This window comes from Chironomus tepperi, unplaced genomic scaffold (assembly GCF_022539635.2).
Source record: "Chironomus tepperi strain 1889 unplaced genomic scaffold, CSIRO-AGI_Ctep_v1 contig_309, whole genome shotgun sequence".
NCBI lineage: Eukaryota > Metazoa > Arthropoda > Insecta > Diptera > Chironomidae > Chironomus > Chironomus tepperi.
Window position 1 is genome coordinate 2,147,338 of NW_027226431.1, and position 21,567 is coordinate 2,168,904.

The 21,567-nt window shown below is 33.0% G+C and overlaps 2 protein-coding genes across 4 annotated transcripts; one reads left to right on the forward strand and one right to left on the reverse strand.

Annotated features, from left to right (window-relative positions):
- Window positions 1-286: 286 nt before the first annotated feature.
- Window positions 287-19,435, forward strand: LOC139092575 (centrosomin-like). Of its 3 annotated transcripts, none has more exons than XM_070643022.1 (7): window positions 287-623; window positions 8,718-9,155; window positions 12,745-12,770; window positions 15,041-15,294; window positions 15,421-15,579; window positions 15,835-16,646; window positions 16,900-19,435. In XM_070643022.1, exons 2-7 carry the CDS (start codon window positions 9,019-9,021, stop codon window positions 18,803-18,805), a joined length of 3,294 nt encoding a protein of 1,097 aa, XP_070499123.1. In that variant the 5' UTR covers window positions 287-623; window positions 8,718-9,018; the 3' UTR covers window positions 18,806-19,435. The 3 variants fall into 3 exon arrangements, with proteins under 3 accessions (XP_070499123.1, XP_070499122.1, XP_070499124.1); XM_070643021.1 differs by having other exon boundaries at window positions 287-597; XM_070643023.1 differs by lacking the exon at window positions 287-623 and adding an exon at window positions 5,873-5,888.
- PNKP (Polynucleotide kinase 3'-phosphatase) lies at window positions 19,081-21,561 on the reverse strand. The gene is made up of 4 exons (XM_070643024.1): window positions 21,288-21,561; window positions 21,134-21,192; window positions 21,001-21,065; window positions 19,081-20,837 (listed from the first exon to the last, which is right to left on the reverse strand). The coding sequence occupies exons 1-4, from the start codon at window positions 21,405-21,407 to the stop codon at window positions 19,486-19,488; spliced, it is 1,596 nt and encodes a 531-aa protein (XP_070499125.1). The 5' UTR covers window positions 21,408-21,561; the 3' UTR covers window positions 19,081-19,485.
- Window positions 21,562-21,567: the final 6 nt, after the last annotated feature.

The window sequence follows — 21,567 nt, forward strand, 5'->3', positions numbered from 1 at the left end:
GATAAGTCGCAATCTCATATACATCCTTGCATGAGTCTTGTTCTTACTTGATTCATCTACAGAGAGAGAGAATCAACAGCTCAAACTGAGAGCGAGATGAAAAACATCGAAATTGAGAGAATAATGATTCGATGTTTAGGGAACCGAGGGAAGAGTAAAGTCTCTGAGCGGGTAAAAAATTATTGTCAATGACTGCTCAGCATTCATAGCACATGCGTAGTTTATAAAGAGACGCAGCTGCTTATACATCAATATTTGAGATTTTTCTTCGTTCATTCTCATACAGTTCCTCAATGCAAACAGAAAATTTTGTATTCTTTCTTAAAATTTTTTTTAATTCGTAATTTTTGGTTGAGTTTATCAAATAAAGAAAATTGAAAAATTATTTTGAATTTGTGCCAGCCGTGAAAAAAATTGAGTGGAATAAGAAGACAATATTTTGAATTAATTAAAAAAGATTTTCATGAGACATAATTCGTGCAAAAAAGAAAGAAAATATTCAAGAAAAAGAAGTGAAATGTTGTGAAGAAAAAAAGGAATATGGCGCAGATAATAAAGAAACAGACAAATGTTGTTCTTCTTTGATATACTTAGAATGTAAGTTTGTGCCCACTAGAAATCGAGTGAGTAATTGATAGAATTTGTAGAGCACTTAATGACAAGCATGCATCACATTTCCATTAGAGCATTATCGCGCGTTTATTGTGTAAAATTCATTCTTTTTTATGTTCCCATATTGCACGTACAATACATAGTGTATCGAGTAATTGTACAATATTCATTGAAAACAGGAAAAAGGCAGCTCTAGAATTGTAAAAATAGAAACAAAGTCTCGAAAGTTGTGACGATGAAGAGAAAAATATATCCACGGGTAAATCTCATTTTCTTCTACTGACTTATGTTTTGCTTTCACGACATACGCCATTAGATTTCACTTTGAACCTTTAATCATGAGTCTGAATCAGCTCAAAGTAAATGTTGTTGTTTGGCAGAAGGGATTCCTTTGATGATTTTAGCGCATGGATATAAATATTTATATGTGATTAACGTTAATGAAACTCTTCTATCGTCTCTCACTCGTGTTTTTCGTTGATTCATTTAATCTTAGACTTTTCTTGGCTTATTTTTGTAGAGTAAATACGATTATCCATTGAATTTTGTTCCTTTTGATTGAGCTAATGGATTCATTAATGGTTATTAAGGTCAATAGTCAAAATGTTTGGAGATTTATTAGAAATTTGATTCAATTTCAATCCTTTGAAGATTCTCTATACAATTTTCTATTTTTAACGGTCAAATAAAATTTGAAAATTGTAAAATGTACTAAGAAAATGTAAATATTTTGATTTTCAGTCATGTTTCATAATTCAAACATAAATTCTCAATTACTTTCAATTACTGGACACATGTCATTTGTGTAAAATTAAATTAGAATGACTATAGACTTGACCTATCAAGTAATTAAAACACATCAGATTATTTTGAGGCCAAAAATGTATGCTTAAATTCAGGAAGCACTTCATATTTTCAATTTAGAAAATTTCTCTTGTTAGATTGATTTTTCTTTTCCTTCTGGGAGTTTAATTAAGCTTAATAGGCATCAATGACAGATTTTTATCATGTATGGATCGTTGTTGAGTTGTTTTAGTAAGAATCTGGGTTTTTTAAATATGCAAGCAAGATTCAATCTTGAATTTTGAGTTTACTTGAGTTTTAAGAATATTTGGAGCAGTGCCGCTGTGGCTTTATTCAGATTCCTAAGTAATACATTGGAATCTCGAAGGAAATTCTCAATTTGGATGTTCATTTGAGCAGTTCCAATAAATTCTTAAATGCATTGTTTGACCAAATTAATCAAGCTTCAATTCTCAATAACAAGTTCAAATATTCAAGTCAAACTCATCTAACTGCTTGCATTCAACAGTTATTGCGCCTTAAATACACATTTTAAATTAAACTGCATTGTACTGTATTTTGTAGCATCATTTTCGACAACGCAATTACATATCAACTCGGAAAACATCATGAATTTCAAATTTTAATGCATTTAATCTCTGAAATTCTAGCCATAGAATGCATGCAAAGACTCTTCAATCATTTATGTATTATTACAATTAAACTCCCTCACATAAATATTGCCTCATGGGCAAAATATGTAAATTTACTTAATGTCGAATTAATTAAACTCACAAAAATATTACATTCAAATGGATTATTTTGTTGTTTTTTCGGAATCAAAATCGTTTCGCTTGATTACAATTTGAGATGTACGGATGGGAGTGAGTGAGAGAGAAATGGAGAGTAAAGTCACATTGGAATGGGACAAATGAACAAAAATTCTATTTCCATTCAAACAACACGAGTAAGTGACTGATTGCCAAAGATGGGGCGATAGGGGGAAGAGACATATCCAAAATAAATACAAATTGTTTAATTATTATTAAAATGTTTTGCAAAATCAGAGGCTTGGAGTGATTCCAAATTTCAATCATATTTAATCTCAATACACAAAATCATTTTCAATGCTATCTACGACGAGAACAAGTGCAAAATACTTTATATTTTATAAATCAATTAAATCAAATGATTTAATTAGATTCCACCCTAAAAAAGATCTGTTAATTTACAAAATATGGACACAATAGGCAAAAAGAATCTGTTTCAAGTTTCAATTTGACTCAACACATTCCCTAGAAGGAAGTTTGTTGGCTGCCTGCTCGCTGAATTCATCGTTAGTTAATTTATTTCAATTTATTTTATTTTGAATTGCGATATCGCAGTTGTAGCAGTTGAGTACATGCAAACAGTCACTCTCAATTTCTCTATCTCTCTTTTGCGTGCTCTTATGTCTGACATTTATGAATAAATTGAATTCAAGTGTGTACACATGATTAAAATTAACCAGAGATAAGAATTAATAAAAATGTTTTCAAAAAACACAAACTTCTTAAAAATGAGCATAAATTTGCGCTATTTTTGGGGGTCATTCACTTGTTGGGTTTAGTATTTAGAGATGCTTAGAGCAGTGGTGGCCAACCTTTGTGACAAGTTACATCTTGGTGGTAAGCCCAATCCGAAATCAACCATGGCATACGATTCATGATATTTCCAAGATTTTTGGTGGGACATTTGTGTACCGAGGCACATTGGTTGCCCACCACTGGTTTTGATTTTCTATTGCGTATCATGAACGCACAAACCAAGCTAAAGTATAGAAGCTAAACTAGAATAGCAAAGATTCACTTGACATTCTTCGGAATCGAACACAGTTAGTAAGCGTAGGAGGCCGACACCCTAACAACTACGCTACAACACCCTTGATGTGTTTAGAATTTGATGGACAATTTTCGATTACAATAGAAGCATGTAAATTCAATTTCAAAATTGAGGTTATGTAGTGATTCTGAGTTTACAGGATGTGTGGATCAGTATCTTGATTGAAAGAATTGAAAGACATTGTTCAAAAATGGCTTATATCTTTCTTAGATTGATACCTAGTTATGCCAACTCAATATTGTACATCAGGACTGAATGACCCTCAATATATGTAGCTTTATCAGTGTTGCTCAACCTTTTTTGTACCCCAGCACACCGTAATGATAAGCCACGTACACGATATGTGGTTCATGGCATTTCCAGGCCATTTTTGATAGCACATTGGTGTCCCGCAGTACACAGTGTAAACAACCCTGAATCATACACATGGCACTAACAAACTCCCCATATTCCATCATCAACAGCTTCGTGAAGATTGAACGGCGCTATTCAGAATAAATATTGAAAGTTGAAATGCAATAAATTTATTCAGCTATAGTAGAATCGATTACAATAATATTTACGCTACATAAATTTTGAGGAATATAAAAAAATTGAAAAAATCTTCATGAATGAAAAGCATGCTGGTGTGTGAAGCACCGCCATTGATGGGAATTTTTTGAGATTCTGTCAATATTTACTCATACAATAGTTATCGATAAGGATCAGATTTCAATTTAATACATACATTTTCAGACACATGCTGGGTACGAAAGTAAAATTTTGATTAAATTAATCACAGAGAATGTGACACAGACATAGACTTCGGAACCTTGAGAGAGAAGAAGAGAATATTAGACAGTTGATGACTATGAGTCAATAAGAATGTACAATGGAATGAGTCTCACTTATCAGTAGATTTCGCATATTTTTATGAGTAGTCAGTGTGTTGCCATGTCTATAAAGCAGTGGTGGGCAACCTTTGTGCCGCGGCACATTAATGAGCAGCTAAAATTGGTTGCAAATGCCATGAATCGTGTGTTGTATGCGTGTTGCCATGTCTATAAATCAGTGGTGGGCAGCCTGTGTGCCACGACACTCAAGTGTGACATCAAAAATCTCTGCTATGTCTATACAACAGAGGTGTGCAACCTTTGTTTCGCGACACACTAGTGTGACGTTATAATTGTTTGGAAATGCCATGAAGCGTATGCAGCGTGCCGGTTCAGTAGAGAATTACCACCAAGGTGTGCCGCGACACACAGGTTACCCACCCCTGCTATAAAGTATGAATTTTATATTCGAATCACCTGTCGTGCCAAATTTTTAAACATTCATTTCAATTGAATTGATTTGGGTAACAGATTGATATCAGTCAGATCAATATCATGCAAAATTATTCCTCCGTTCAAGACTACATAATGATATTATTGTAATAAATTTTAGGAAGTGACTTCCTAGCCTTCACTTAATTCAATCTATTAAGGATTTGGTCTACCCATATCATGCACAAATTATTCAGTATCATTTAACCATGACAAACATCCAACTTCCAATTTTTATTTTATTTTTACGATCTGTATGCAACGATCATTTTTCACGAGCAGCACAGAACGCAGTCATTTATAATAATTTAAGAAACTCGCGTAGGTAGGTGGAATTCATAATAAATCACTTACGATATTAAAGAAAATGATTGAATTGGAGCAAAATTATAAAATTATAAAAAAAAAAATGAGAAAATAATTCATCCTCAAATTTCAAAGAATCTTAGTTCGTGCCTTCATACTCTCTAATAAGTCTTCCTCTTTGTAAATATAATGATATTCATTATGTCGATCATCACATACTGCCGCATTAAAGACGAGTCGCAAAATTCCTCGGTGACACAAGCAGATTGTTGTACCTCAACGTAATTTCTACTAATTTATGCTCTCGTTATGTTGACATGATGAAATGAATGACTTCGTCGTCGTATTTTACGTTGAAATTCTTAAAGATTTCTGTTAGCAGATAATTAGGGGAATTTGTTAGTTTGGCGGATGATATGTCTACATGTCAATACTGTTTGCTAATGAGTAGCATAGAATAGCTAGGATCGTACTACAGATGGTAGGGCACTTTGTGTCTATTATAATATGTAACTCGATACTTTCAGGTCCATACTTTCAATATTCCAATTATCAGGGAAATCAAGTTGTGGTTTTCGTCCCTTAATCTTCTGTTTTCAAGTTCCTGAACACTTCCTTAATCCAACGTTCCTCAGAGCTCCAACTCTAAATTTCCGAAAAAAGAACAAACTTAAAAATGGAATTTCTGGCACAAGAAATTATAGCGTGCAATATCGACCCTAGGAGACAACATGACACAATGTCTAGTTAACCAGACCTACGGATATTCATGGTATTTTCTCAGGAAAATTCCGAAACATATAACATTATTCGACGGACATTAGTTGGTGTACTAGGCATATCAAGTTGGCAACCCGGGAGAGAATTGAACCCAGGATCACTAACTTATTTTTCCAATTCTCATGTACCAAAATACCAAACCACTAAGCCATTGGCTCTTGAGGATTATAATAATAATGAATTCAAGAATTCTAGCTTCATTTGAGACTTTAATCCAAGTATGTAAGTATTTAGCTTTTGAACTATATATCTTTAAGATATTCAAATGAGATCCAAAGAATGAACAGCATTGAATAATAATTAATGCCATTAAAACTTTCTCATAGTTCTTCGTATTAAATCTCAAAATCCTCAGCGACGCTGACGACGTAAATTATTGTTTTATTGGTCTCTAAAGCTTATCTATATTTAGGCTTAATTTTTATTTTACTACACACGTGGCGCTTTGAATAATTTCGTTTGTAAGCCTCATCGCATTCTTACTAACTGAGTTCGCTAGTCGTACTAGATCCATGGCCTTCCTTAGACTCTCTTAAGCTGGCTCTATCGCTGGCTTCCGTCCACCAATTACTTACTTCGCTGGCCGTACAGATGAAGTGTAATTCATGACCTCCCTTAGACTCACTTAAAGCTGACTCTATCCTTAACAAACAAAGAACATTCTCTGAAGATACTCACTTTTGTGAGCATGCTCAATTGTGTGAATACAGCATGCTTTGAGTAAGCTCATTAATGTGAGCATGCTCTTTGTATGTTAAGGTATCGCTGGCTTCCGTCCGTCAATTGCCGATACCAAATGTCAATCAACACCTTCTCTCCATGAGTTCATTCCTCATCACCTTCAATTCTCTAAAACTTAAGGTCTATGACCAGAAGACGCCTTTAAACTCCCACAAAAACATCAACAAGAAAGTATAGCTTGTTGATCCCTTTCATGATAATTAAGAAAAAAATGTTAAAGCTACACTTAATGAGATTTATTTGGCAAAAAGCATGTAAAATTTACGAGAATATAGATCATAGATAGTGGAACAACCCACTTAAAAATTGGATCAAAAAGGCAAAAAGTATTAAATATCTCAAGTCATTGTGTCTCCCGCATTCTAACAAGAGACATTCTCTAAACTTACACAAAAAAGGATTCCAAAAAGTAAACACAGGCAGTACATACAATGTCATATTGTGATAGACAGCTAACTTATAATTACATTCATATTGAGTATAAGTAGAAGGAAGTTGGAACTATTTGTGAATTAATTAACTCATTAGAGAAAATTCACTCTCTTTTTGTGGCTCATTTTACTGTTCATGTATATTGTGGGACGTTAATGATGATGAAGATGCATCAAGAGACTCTCTATTGACATCATTAAGATGCGTAGGTTCATTCACCAATTTTTCAATCTACCGTGCGTTTGAGATAAAAAAGTGACATAAAAATTCTTCTACTTTCTCAGCAATGTCTACTCAGTTGTTGTCGGTAGTGGACAACGCAAAGAGATGTGCGAGGCAGGCAGGTAGAAGAAGAAGTCTCGGAAATATTTTTTTCAATTTTTTTATTTCATCATGACTTGTTGCCAAGATTGTCTCGTGTGCGTTAGTCTTGCTTGTTTATTCTATTTTTCTCATTCAATTTTAATTCGCGAAACTGAGCATGTATACAGGCTATAGGCAAGCTATAGGTCAGTAGTGAACAACCTTTTACTATTCGTGACACAACTTGGTGGTCAGCCAAGACTAACACATGCACATGACATACGATTCATGGCATTTCCTTGTGACAGTGTGCCGCAACCCACAGGTTGACCACCACTGCATTAGACCATCGGGGTGGTGTGACATGAACATCACTACCGTGTTTACAGATTCTCACAGTAAAATTTTCAAAAATATTTTTTTCAAAAAATCGGCAATGCCAGACAAATTTATAGATTTTTTTTGACGTACACATTCATGGTCAGTGGATATATGGACACATAAAAGTTGTGATCTGTTCATCTGCTTAATTTGTATTTAAATATTTTCTTTTCATTTAATGCCCACAATGTCGGGATGGTGTGGTGATGAAAAGAAATTTTCAACGAATATTCACAGCAGAATATTGAGAAAAAATTTCCGGAAATGCTTCATGGAAATGAATGTCTTTTTATAGTTATGACTGCCTGCAGGGAAATATTTTGAATTTTCATTTTTCTACAGTTTTTAAAAAACGTGCTCAGAATGAGGAAAAATCAGAGGATTTTTATTGCATCTGGTCGTTAGACGTATCCGATGTTATTCTCTACAGCTCTACAGAAGTGTATTGGGGAGGAATGAATTAATGCTTTGGTGTGCAACGTGTGTGGCGTAGCTCACCAGACTACAGAAGAATTCACTCTTCTTGGAATGTGGAATGTGAGGTTATACGGAATGCAAAAATTGAGATTGGTAAGGAGTATGTTCTGGAATTGAACATTTGAAATCTGAAGCATATCAAAGAATAAGATTCAAAAATTAGGGTAAATTCGACCTCGACCCTAACCTTATACATGGCTATGACCTTGGTTAGGTAGTAACCTCTAATTGTTCATTGATGAAGGGTCTTGGCAATCAGGGTAAAATTTTTAAAATTGGCAAGACTGGATTATTTTGGACTTTGTTGTCAGACTTGACGAGTATACCTAAATTACACTAGACCAATAATGAGCAACATGTGTGCTGAGACACTCTAGTGTGCCGACGAATATGGTTCGAAATGACAAAAACCACATGTCATGAGTCGACGTTTTAGTCGAGGCTTTCCATCAAGTTAGGCCACGAAAAATAAAAGGTTCCCACTACTGCGTTAGACTAAGCATTACGGAATCTAGACTGCCCTAGACTCACAAAGTCCCTATACTCCCACTATTCCCTAAAACCCCCAGGAGAGGAGGTCCCTCCTGACTCCATCTCCATACAACTCCATCCACACATGAAATGTGATGCACGGTTTGATTTAATTAAATTACGAAATGCATCTCATCAAATTTCAAAAAGTTTTTTTATATAATATAAACATTATTTCCATTTCAGAAGATCGAGAGAACATTAAACTTTATGCTGACTGCAGTGAGTGAAAAAAAAATGAAATGAAAATGCACAGGGGAAAAAAAAGAATTTTCCAAAAATAACAAAAAGAAAAACAAAAAAAGAATTTGTGAAAAATGTGAAGAAAAACTTCCAAATTAGAAAGTGAGAAAGAAAAGTGAAATGCAAAGGACTATTTATGGAACGATAGTGCATTGATATTGGAATTTTTGTTACATAAACGATAAACTTTAAAAAGAAGAATCAGTTGATTGACTTTGTGTGTATTTTTGAATCAGTCGAAAGAATGGCTGGAATTTTTAAATTCAACAACACTAACAGCAGTGGAGATAAAAATAATCTTCCAGTAAAGCCGTCGTTTTCAGGACCGGCATCGCTTTCAACACCAACTAGAGTGCCTCATCGTGTTGGATTATTCATGGGGTAAGAGAATTATACTTTATTATTATTGTCATAATCATCATAGCATACTACGTTACCGTTTACACTTCTTCATCCTTACTTGTAATTTATTAATGAAATTACAGAAAAAAGTAGCTTCATTTTTTCTCCCTTATGACTGCATAAAAGTAACACTTTCAGTTATGATATATAAAAATTACAGTTTTATTATGATCAAACTCTTCTTCACTTCCGCTACAAGCTTCGCTTCATCATTATTTAAATAAATTATATTATAGCCATATATGCTGATAAGAGATGTAGGGTAAGAGAATATTCGAGAAAAATGATCGTTATAAGCATGTATCTAGAATATATTCTCGGTTCTTGAAAAAGAAAAATGGAACTTATGAGATATGATCTCATTATTGAGGTGCCAGAGCGCATTTTTTCAATTTAAAATAGAATAAATCCATGCTAAAGTTATAGAAGAAATTGCAAATTATTAATGAAAATGAAGAAAGACAGTTGAATTCTATTCGAAACCTCACTACCTCTAAGGTCTGAAGTGGAAAAGAACTTTTCTCTTGAACATGACCCGGAGTGGGACTCGAACCCGCATCATAAGATTTCAAGTCACATGCTCTCTACCACTGAGCTATCGGGGGTTGTTTATGAAAGTGGTACAAAGCATACTTAAACCTTCTATCTCTATCCAATACTCATTAGACAGCTCTCACAGTTGAACTTGATGAAAATGCAAATCAAACTCTAAATCCAATAGAATCGAGTAGCTTAAACTCAAATGCCTGAGCTACACAATGTACTCTTTAGTCAACCGCTACGTCAAGTATTGACGGCAAGACATACAAGTGCCCTCTCGTCACTGTTACGGTTGTTTTTGTCATTTGTGACAGGAACTGTTCCCAATAATGAGTTCGGTGTGGCAGCCATTCGGTCCCCAAATTAAGAAAGTTGAAATAAATTCCATATTATATTTATCCATTCTGTATTCGCTCGGGTATTTCAGACAGTAATACAGACAAACAATTTGACCGAACCTGAAAAAAGAAAGAAAATAGAGCTATAGATTATATTTTAAAATGTTTATTTAGAGCTGTAGATCGCATAAGCTCATGATTTTTGTGATTATTGAACTTGCATGCATGCTGAATGTATACAATCTAGATGTAACATTATTATAAACATTCGGACGGGTTATTTTTAAGTCTCATGTGCATCTTCTTGGGAAAGTGACCATAATTTTTCAATTAAAATGAAAGCGGCTGTAAAATGTGAGAATAATGTGACTTTTTTTAAGTCCTATCCATTTCATATTTCATCAAAAAAATTAGGTTATGCACATAACAAAAAGCAATAAAAAGTCACTAAATTAGAAAGATTTTTTTTAGTTAGTTACAAGATGATATTTACAACTAAAAGGTTTTTCAACTTATGCTTGTTGCTTAATGTTGTAATTTTCCATTTCACACATGGTGTCTATAATAATTTAGTCGGAAAATGCTTGGCAGAAAATTTTGAAATGATTTTTCATCACTATGGAAGTTATTTATGAAATTTATTTCTACTCACCTCATTATCCATTCTCAGACATAGTAGCTAATTGAAAGAGTATGGATATTGAGGAATCAATTCTAATTCCTCACATGTTATACATTTTTCAAACATTTTTAAATAATATTGAGGGATTTAGAGATATTTTTTGATGGAACCAGATGGAATCTTAAGATGCATGCCTAATTATGAGTTATCTAGGCTACTGGAATCGTTTTATTAATTTAATTAATGCCAGAATTCTGAACTTTAAAGCTCAGATCTAATTTTTGTTGGTTAGCTCAAGTAAAATGCTTAAAACAAGTCAACTGTCATTAAATGTTCAAATTAAATTGTACAACTGCAATTAGTTGATTTTCCTCTTGCATAGTTGTTGACCCCTTTATTATGAATCATTTAGTTTGATTTAGAATTTCAAAGAATAAACATTTCATTTATCAAATCCGTAAGTAAGTTGTTCTTTATCAATAAATAAGTATTGTGATTAATAGCAAGAGACTCCAGCAATTAAAGCTATTGTTAGTTTATTGATAGTAAGCATTAAGTAGAATAATTAATTTAATTTCAAAATATTTGCTTGTAACTGAATCATTAACAACTATTACAAGCTTTGTTAATTATCAGCATTTGAGCCAACACGCGAGCTGTCAGATTACATTTTTTATTAGCTAATATACTCACAGATGTGTGAATAATTTGTCATTACATTTCGTCCCACGAAAAACTCGCTCATTTTCTAAGAAACACTTTAGAAAAAAAAATCAAGACAGACCGAGAAAACACGCACATAAAACTTCATTTCCAAGTCAATTAAATGCTTGCTTTTATCACAAAACAAACATGCTTCAAAAAAAAGATTGCCTCATGATGTTGATGATTTCACCACACAGCAAAAGTGATAAAGAATTAAATAAAACTCATTTAAAGGCTGCTGATAGAAATGTGAAATCAAGGCAAAATAAAATAAATACAAAAAATAGAGGAGATTCTGCGATGCAGAAAAGCAAAAGAAAAAAATTCTCATAAGGGCGCCATAAAATCTCTTGCGAGACAGCAGCAAAAAAAAAAGTTACTTACTCATCACGTAGAATTAATTTTCTTGGTTCTTAGCTGATCATCCCAGCATCATTATCGTGATAATCAATGAATGAATAACACTTAGTTGTTCTGTTCTGCGAAAAATTTTATTTCAAAGAAAAGACAAAAAGTTAAGTTAAAGGTCGAGTACTTTATCTTATTGAGCGACTTCAGCGCATTTATGCTGTATCGATGAAAATTTGATTAATTAACGGTTTTGAAAAATTTGAAAATTTTCTGTAAAAAGTTCTTAATCCTCATGCAAAGTAATATTTATAACGGTCATTTGAAATTCAAATTTCCTAGTAAAATTTGTCATTCGCAGCCAACTTCAAGTATGTTTACTATTGAAATTTGAATGAAATTAAAATCATCAATTTAGGAATGATTCTTTTAGATTTTACAAAAATTATTTGAGTTTTCTACGATGTCTGGTTAACAAATGTTTAACCACAGTCGACCGACCAGACATAATGTATTATTAAGCTACTTTTTTTTTTTTCAAAAATCCGCAAAAAAGCCTCAATTTATTTTTTTTCTTTTTTGTGTATTTTCACTTTCGACTCGTCGTCAGCAATTAATTAAAAGCAATCGAAGAGAATGAAATGGAGCAAATTCTATTTTAACATGAAATCTTTTCTGTCTTGTTTTCATTTTACTTGATAAATTAACTCGACAAATGATTTTTCATCAATTTATTTTGATTCGAACCGAAATTATTGGCTTAATTTGATGATTTGGAACTGATGTTAGAAGATGTACATTATGAATATTAATCTTTATGTCAATAAGTTAATGTGCGTGAGGTCTACAAGACCACAAACATCTCACACAGACAAGATTTAATATCTGAGGGAATTTCTCGTACGGAAACATATGTGCTATGATTAATCTTAAATATCCGCTGTGTCATTTAGGCATTCTTAAATTAAATTTCTTTACTTTCTTTTGTTTTCGTTTTTCCTTTTTATTCTTATAGATCACATGATGGGGATATATCATTCAGTAAGTGTCTTTTTTGTAATATAATCGCTTTTATGGATGTAAAATGAAGGAACACAATGCAATGAAAGGAAATCTTTAAAAAAATATATATTTTCTCAACATCGTTACGTGTCATTATGCTGTGTTATTGAAATTGGTTGATTGGATCATTTCCTGAGAAGGGTGATGTGAGAATCTCGCTTGTATCACGTTATTGTTAATCGATTTTTCGAGCTAATAATGTATTTGGTTTGATATGTTTTGGGTCGGATTCATAAGAGGAGCGACACAAAGGAAGAAGACTCAACCGGGAGCTAATAAGACTCCAGTTAAACTCTTTTATTAACACCAAATGAGGGTCGTCTACATGTGGTATCCAAATGGCATCCATTTGGTGTTCCTAACCTCAAAAGTTTCTAAACGTCGAAAATTTTTACTTGTCCCGAGCAACACAAAAGAAGAAGGTTACGCCACAGAGCTAAGAAGTCATCATCAAGGAATCACTCTTTTGGTATGCCAAATTGAAGGCGACTTCTTTTCGGTATTGAGAACTGTATCTGTGACGAAGACTCAAGAGATCGGTGATACAGCCTTCTCAATTTGTGTCGCTCGGGTTCAAACACTTTATTTACTCTGTGATAACCATTGAATCAAAAATTTCCCCAAAGCTTCATTTTCTATTTAGAAATTCGAACAATTTCAAGTTCAAGAACTTTTTTCTGAATCACTCGAATCTAATTTACATCAAGATTGAACTTCTTAGAATACATACATTGGTGATATTGTAATACATTTATAATTCCTTTGATATTTCTACAAATGAGAAATCCAAAATATTTACGAAAATTTTCCATAAAATCGCATGATTCAATGTATATTCTGTGACAATACATCTAGTGGTTTACAATGAGTAGTACATGTATGTAGTATCAAGCTATGAATTTTCTTCTAGATATTTTTTATTGAGTGCAAAATGAGATAATCTCTCGGGTTTCTCTTTCAAACAATAAGCTATCTTTTCCTACTTTATGCAAATATTGATTCACTTTGAATGAATGAATAGCTTAATGATCAATATGCGATCTTTAAATTGTCAATGAATTGATATGACAGGTCAAAACCTGACATATATTTTTTGACTTGTTTTGCATATTTATTCAATTATAAAATGATTAAAAATATGCGGAAGCTGATTTGGTTATCAGTAGCTGTGAAAAGTCACACTAGAGGAAACTTAAATGGAGCATAAGATTAATTTCTGATCTTTTTGAGATTTATAGTCCAAAAGATCATTTTTAAAGGTTTTCATAACGAAATCCTGTTATTTCTATAGAATGCGTCCCCAAACGGTTCTAAGAACGTACCAGATCAGACAAAATAATCTGACTATCAAGTGACTCCAACTGCTAAATGCACACATCTTGGTTATAATCATAGTGTCCACTTGGCTGCCGTGTAGACTTTTCAAAGTTTGACACTCTCGACTGTGTTAACGATTCAGCTAGGGACTCAGCCTTTATGAGAAGATGAACTGCAAAAACAGTCTGTAAACCAATAATTGAGAAAGCAAGAAATCTGGAATAAAAACTTGTCTTCAGGTTTTGTTCAGATAGTTCTAGTCAAAGCTACCAGCACAATGTAGTCGCTAGTGTTCGCTATGACCACGTGTTGACAATAAAACGTCATGACTAGTCATGAGAGATATCGAGTCATATATAAGGGAATCTGCCGGTGGGAGGCTAAGGCCTATGTGATCTAGCGATAAGACAATAGATCACATATCTGTATCACTCTTTGGTGAGTACGTGGGTTCGATTCCCACTAGAAACCAATCTCTCAATCATTATATTAAAGCGTTGTCGTCGATATGACCAGGATTCCCACAACTCTCACACAACATTACGCATTTATTATCTAAAAATGCGCTCAGATCAAGCAATAAGTAGATCGAAATTATCTCTACTTTAGCTTAAATTTTACTCTTCTTTCTCAATTTTAAAATTGTGACACATGAATTATGCCAAACAACAATAGTCGTGCATTTTAGTAAAGAGTTTCATTTTAAATTAAATTCAATCAAACGAATTTCGCTCTCGTTTAGTCCAATTTGAATAAAGTAGATAGAAAGAAATAAAAATAAGAATTAAATAATTTTTATTCGCACACAATACGAAGAAAAAAGAGAAAATATTTTTTTATTATTATTTAATTCCGCAAATAATCATTGTGTCAAAGTTCTTTAACGGTTATTATTATCATTCTTATGAATAAAAACGTTAATGAAATTATAGATGGATGTGGCGTGCAACAAAAGACTCTCACGAATTGTCCGTCGTCGCCTGCAACTCAAGGTCATTCATTACGTGAATATGAGGAGGAGATTTCGACATTGCGTAAGGAAAACTTTAATTTAAAGTTGCGAATCTATTTCTTAGAGGAAAAGCCAACAGCATCAAATGTGCTCACAAAGAGCAGTTCGTTGAGCAACAGTTGCATGAATATGAACACAATTGAGAGCATCAGTAAACAGAATATTGATTTAAAGGTAATTATTTCACGGTTCATAACTTTTAATGCTCTATTTACAATGTTTACATTTATGCTTCACCCATAAATTTTGTCGTCTTCGTCATCATCGTCGTTCTTACATTATTATGATGAAAATTTAAAGGTTGAAAATGAATCGCTACGTAAGGAACTTAAGGAGAAGCAAGATTTGCTCATTCAAGCGTCAAAAGCGATGGAAATGTTGGAGAATCAACATAAAAAAGAGAGCAATGAAGCCCATATGATTATTGACGATTTAAATCATAAAATTGAAGCGATGACAGTGAGTATTGATGATATTTACACTTGATTTGCGTCAGGAGATGACAAATATTTTGTTGAGCAATTTTTCTGAAGTTGATGAGGTTGTTGTCCTTAGTAATATAGTTGATTTGTTTACGATTTATGACAATTTGATTCAATGCTTCAGACAAAATGCGCTTCAAGTCATCTCACCCAAAGTCTTTTTTTACTCATTTTTTTCTTATTTTCTATTTTTCACGAAAACAAACAAATCAACAACAACGTAAAATATTAGCATGAAATTAAAACACTTGAGAAAGTCCTTATTGAGAGCAATCATAACAACGACACGGGCTTCTCCGATTTCCTCGGTGCTATTGACTCAAAAGATATTGAATCACAGCGAAAAATAGCTGAATTTGAACTCATCATGAGAAGCTTCAGTGAACAGAACGAGCAATTGTGTCAAAAAATAGAAAAGATGGAATCTCAACGTTGTGATATGACAAGAAAGCTTAATCAATTGAATTATGAGAATGCTGAACTACGAGAGAAGCTTGAAGAAGTTGAGAAATTCAGTGATCGTGATGGAATGAAGAAATTGCAGGATGAGTGCTACGAAAGTAAGAGAAAACTTGCCGAAGCAATCACACAGTTTGATGACATCGAGAGAAAATTGTATGAAAAATCACAAGCTCATGAAAAGTCACTTCAAGTCATCCAGAAAGCATGCGAACACATTGAAGACCTTGAACTACATGTAGAACAATTAAAATCTAGTCAACCTAATTCATTATCATCAACAGAAAGTGCCAAAAATGATGATCAATTTAGTCATGCGAGTGGAGTTATATTGAAATTAAGACAACAGATTGAGCAAATAACAAATGAGAAGAACGAAGAAATCAATCAATTGAAAGAAGAAATTCGCAAGAAATCAAGATTGTCTTTTGCACCATTGAGCAACAGCAATTTCAATACATTCGATACCTCTCAAAACATTTTGCAATCGATTAACTTCCCAATAAACGAGATATCATTCAACGAAGTAATTGACAGAAATAAAAGTGCACAAAAGAAAATTCACTTCTTGAAGCAGAGATTAAGGTAGGTTGGAATTCAGTCATGGATAGCAAAGTAATGTTGTCAACAAGCTGGCAAATGTAATTGTGATTGTGCAATCAAAATCTGTTGATGCGATCAGTTTATAGCCGATTAAGATTTGACAAGCTGCAATCTTCTATAATTTTAGTACATGCATAATTGCCAGCATTTGACAACAAGCCTTTCCTACCCTAAAATTCAAATTAATTACCGATTCAGTCATTCATGACAGTCATTAATTTATCATATTTTACAGCTCAAATGATACACAAAATAAAATTGAGAACGAATTTCTACAATTACAATTGAAGGAGGCACAGAATGATGTCTATGAAAGTGAAGCAGTTTTGAGACAGTCTGTAGCATTCTGTGGAATATTATTAGAAAGACTAGAGGAATTAGTCAGCTTCCTAACATCATTACTAAATAAGAGTGACCTATCAGGACTTCTTGGAAATGAACTTAAAAAGGCAATTACGAAAGCTGTCGATCGAAGTTTGGATCTTTCACGGGGCAGTAGTAAAAATCAATTTTCCATTAGTCAAAACACAAACCTCAGTGACATGTCCATGATTGATTTAGTTGATAGTTTTGCATCATCAACTGTTGCTGATTCAATGATTGATAGTCTCGAGAACTTTAAGACTGAAGTTGATTCAAATAAGATGTTTAAATCAAACACACCTGTTAATAGCTTAAGTATTAATAGTAAAGGACATAAATCTCAAAAGAATACGAGAAGATCATTAGCATCAGCAATGCTTAAACACCAATCAGAATCAGAAGAATGGTCAGAACCAGATCGTGACATATCACGTGAAAGAGTTGGTCTTGGTAAAGCTGATGAACTTTTACTAACACACCAGCGAACATCCACAACTTCCGATGAAGAGGAAGGTGAAAATAATGAGTATGGAAATGATCACAAATTGGTACGAAAATCAGATTGGAAACTTCTTAACGAGCGAGTCAAAAGTTTAGAGGCACTTTTGCAAGAGCGTAATGATAAAATCCTCGAGGTATCAGGTTCACTGCTGAATGCTGAGAAGGATACAACCGAGAAAATACTTCAAATTAAAAAGAAACTCGAGGAAACGGAAATCAATGTTCAACATTATAAACATTTATATCAACAAGTAACAACCGAGCATTCTGACGTTCTAAAAAGTTTGAAAGAACGTGAAGAAGAACTGGATGTTGTTAAGAAGGAGAAAGACCAATTTAATGTCGAATTAAAAGTTTTGTCATCAAAATATGAATCACAGGTTGGCTCGAATCATGAAATGAAAAATAAAATGAATGAGTTAGAGAATAAGCTACAAAGTTTAAAAGTCGAGTATGAGATGAAAAGCACAACATACGACCAACTTCTGACTGTATCCGAGAAACGAGAACAAGCTTTCAAAGATGAATTACAGCAAAATTGGATTAGAAAAACAATATATAATCAACTCCTACTCGAACTCGACAGAAAACAGTCAAGACTCAAGGATTATCAACAAAAGTTTGCCGCACTTGAGGGCGAAATGAAAATAATGCAAAGTCAACTTGCGGAGAATGAAGAAAAGTTGGAAAGAATAAGTAAAAATTTGGATTCAGCAACATTACAGTTGTCATCAAATGCTGTAGAGAGGTCGAGGACATTAAATGAAAGAAGAAGTCTTGAGGCTAAACTTAAAAAAGTCAATGAAGATTACCAAAAAGTCAACATCGAAAAACAAGAGTTGAACTTAAAAATTGCTGATCTCGAAGTATTTAATGCTAAACTTCAGAATAAACTTTTAATTGGTGAGAAACTTCATGTTGGAACTCATTTATCAGATGCCAGTGGCTACGTTAGTGAAGATGCCGTTGCACCAAGATCCCTATCATTTAGTTCCACTGACGAGAAAGATGTTGAAGCTTTCTCAAATTGTAATTCCTGTAAGAAACTTGCCAATGAGATGAATGAAATCAAAAGGAATCTCCATCTATCCAAAAGGTCACTCGAAATTGCCTACTCAAAATTAAGGAATCAAAATCTTCGAAAAGTCCAAATCGAAATGGACATAAAGCAACAGATTGCCAAAACACAGACTGTCTTACAAAATGTTCGAGCGAATATGGAAACGGAACTAAGTCGAACGACTCCAATGAAGAAGGAATGCAAGGAGGAAGTGTAACATACTAAACATATATCATTAAAAATGAAATGACAGATGCCCTAAAAACTGTAACTTAGTACAATTAACCTTCCCAAAACTACCTAAACATTAGGGATTGTTCACTAATGATGTAGTTTAGGCTAGTAAGCATCATCTGTGAGCAATGCCATAACACGTTAAAGATGTAAATATTTTTGTTTGATTGTTGGAATGCAGTTTGTTGAGATTATTTTTAAATCCTAAGACTAGATTATTAACTACTTTATGCCATAACAAAAAACGAGTCAAATTAATTTAATTATTATTTTTTATTTGACATATTTAAGAAGGGGATGTGGAAAAAAAGGAACAAAACTACATATTCATAACAAATTATAACAATCCTTTATTACAAGGGTATATCCAGAGGTGTTATCTAACACACATCTCTGGATCCACCCTCGACTCATTAATTCACAAGAAAAAAACCAAAAAAAAAGAACGCCACTGTAACCAACTGACTGAAAATTTATCTAAATTATAAGCACTTAGATCTATAAGTAGTTTTACTTTCATCATCAAAATAATTTTTTTAGTGACATGATATGGCAGAAGGAAGAGATTTTAATAAAAAAAATGAAAAAATATATTTAATGAATTTTACGAACGAAAAAAAAAATACTTTTTCATTATTTTGGTCTGTTTATTACAGTTATAACTTATTTTTCAAGAAGATACATCCGATATAGCTTCTCATGTTCACTATTATCGAATTTCGGTAAACAATTTACCTTAACGATTTCATCGAATCCTTCCTTTAATGTTGGTGGAACGAACTTGCTTTTGTACGTGTTGAAAACAATATCGCCAATTTTTGCATGAGATGAATCAATCATTTCTCTGAATATGTTGTTGTGTCTACTATGATGGTACGTTGATGTCATTAAGAAGCCACGGACTTTAACTTTTAGTTGTTTGGCAATGTCAATAAATTTCTTACGTGAAGCTGTATCTGGATTTGTGTTATCGACTACGCAACTCTTTTTACTCTTTAATGCATCCTCAATGACGGACATACATTTTTGCATGGAATTAAGTGTATCACGATTAACGACTTCATAGCCGGCAGTTTGCAAATAATTCTTACAGAAGTAACTTTTTCCACTAGCTGGAAATCCTATCATAATTATAAGTTCTTGTTCCTTAGAATGTAGAAGTGCATTGTCCGGTTCAAGAAGCTTCAATGATGTATCAAATTTCTTTGGATGGAACTCAGGCTTTGTATAAAAATTGCTCTTCTTGACATTCTTGAAATGTTCTTCTGGCGTGTAAAAATTCAAGCCTAAATTCATTGCAAATAAACGATCAGCACATGAATGATCTTTCTTAGTTTTTAAAATCTTATTTTCAGGACGTCCAGCAGCATCACCAACGAAAAAAGAACTTGTCATGTCAATTTTAATTCCATCATTAAATCTATCCTCTAATAGTTCCCACATGCCAACTCGTGGCTTTCTATATTTTGTTGATGCTGTTGATATGAAAAATTGCATTGGAACGTCTAATCTCTTATTAATCAATGTGATTTTCTTCTTAATATCTGGAATGGTAACACGATTATGCTCAACACCAGCCTGATTTGTGAACACAACAATCTTAAATCCATTTTCATGAAATTTCTTCAATTTATCTGGAACTTCTGGATAACATAGTTGCCAGTCATCAATTGATTTTGGAAAAGTATTTCCACTCATTGTCTTAATCAATGTTTTGTCCATGTCATAAGCTGCAATCTTTTCACTAGCAACAACTCCTCGACTTGTAAATACAAGACACTTGTTGCTATCGAAATTGTCCCATTTATCTTCTTCTGAAGACTTTTGCCTCTTAACTCGACTGTCACTATTTTCCATATCCTCCTCACTTCTTCTTTTCAATGTTTTTACAGTTTCTATGGGAACCTTTTCAAATGTAACCTGATATTTGTAATCAGTGTTTATAACTAAATCAATTATATCATTTTCCTTTGCTTCGTATGCTTCAGCACCTTTAATTGCAAATCCGTTGATAGCTATCGAAAGAAAATGCAATTAATGCAAAGTAAATACAGAAAAATCGTGCTTTACATCACGTTAAAGTGTCATTTGAGCAAAATTTTAATCTTTTAATAGAAAACATCTGATCGAAGAGACGTTGTAATGACCTGATAGCTAAAATGAGTCGCAAGAACTTACCACAAGGAGACTTTCCAGTAAATTTAACAAGCAGTAGTTTGTCCTTGAAGTTTGGTTTAATAAATCTGTCGGAAAAATTGGAAAAAACCCTTAATAACCCTTTTTAGAGTTTTAATTCTGTTGTTTTACTTACAAATGCTCCCGAGATACTACTGGCGAAATAATTTGAGTTTCATTATTTCGTCCAACAATCTAATTTTAAAGAATAAAGAAAAACAATAGAAATTTAAAGTTTATTTTTAAACTCTTTTAATTTCATTGTAAATAAATATTCACTTGATGTTTACCTTCTTTTTATCCGTTTCGTTGATAATGATGTCAGGCAGTCCGTCCTGTCCAATATTTTTAAGGACAAATCTCGACATTTTAAAATACCGCTGGATTATGTTGATAAAACTCAAATTCATAGACAGCTTTGATTATGTTTAGTAATTATTTCACTTGAAAATCAATAAAAAGTTAATTAATATTTCTTCACGATGTTTTAATTAAATTACACGAATTTCAAATCCTTAACAGTCTAAATTAAATTTAATTAAATTTGTGAAATAGTTTTGGTTTTTAAAA

Excerpts from the sequence above, each read along its gene's own strand:
- PNKP (XM_070643024.1), bottom strand. The coding sequence starts at position 21,407 with ATGAATTTGAGTTTTATCAACATAATCCAGCGGTATTTTAAAATGTCG. Across the intron at positions 21,193-21,287 it reads ACGAAACGGATAAAAAGAAG|ATTGTTGGACGAAATAATGA; the intron begins GTAAACATCAAG and ends CTTTAAAATTAG. Across the intron at positions 21,066-21,133 it reads GTAGTATCTCGGGAGCATTT|ATTTATTAAACCAAACTTCA; the intron begins GTAAGTAAAACA and ends TTTTTCCGACAG.
- LOC139092575 (XM_070643022.1), top strand. The coding sequence starts at position 9,019 with ATGGCTGGAATTTTTAAATTCAACAACACTAACAGCAGTGGAGATAAA. Across the intron at positions 15,295-15,420 it reads AACAGAATATTGATTTAAAG|GTTGAAAATGAATCGCTACG; the intron begins GTAATTATTTCA and ends GAAAATTTAAAG. Across the intron at positions 15,580-15,834 it reads ATAAAATTGAAGCGATGACA|CATGAAATTAAAACACTTGA; the intron begins GTGAGTATTGAT and ends GTAAAATATTAG.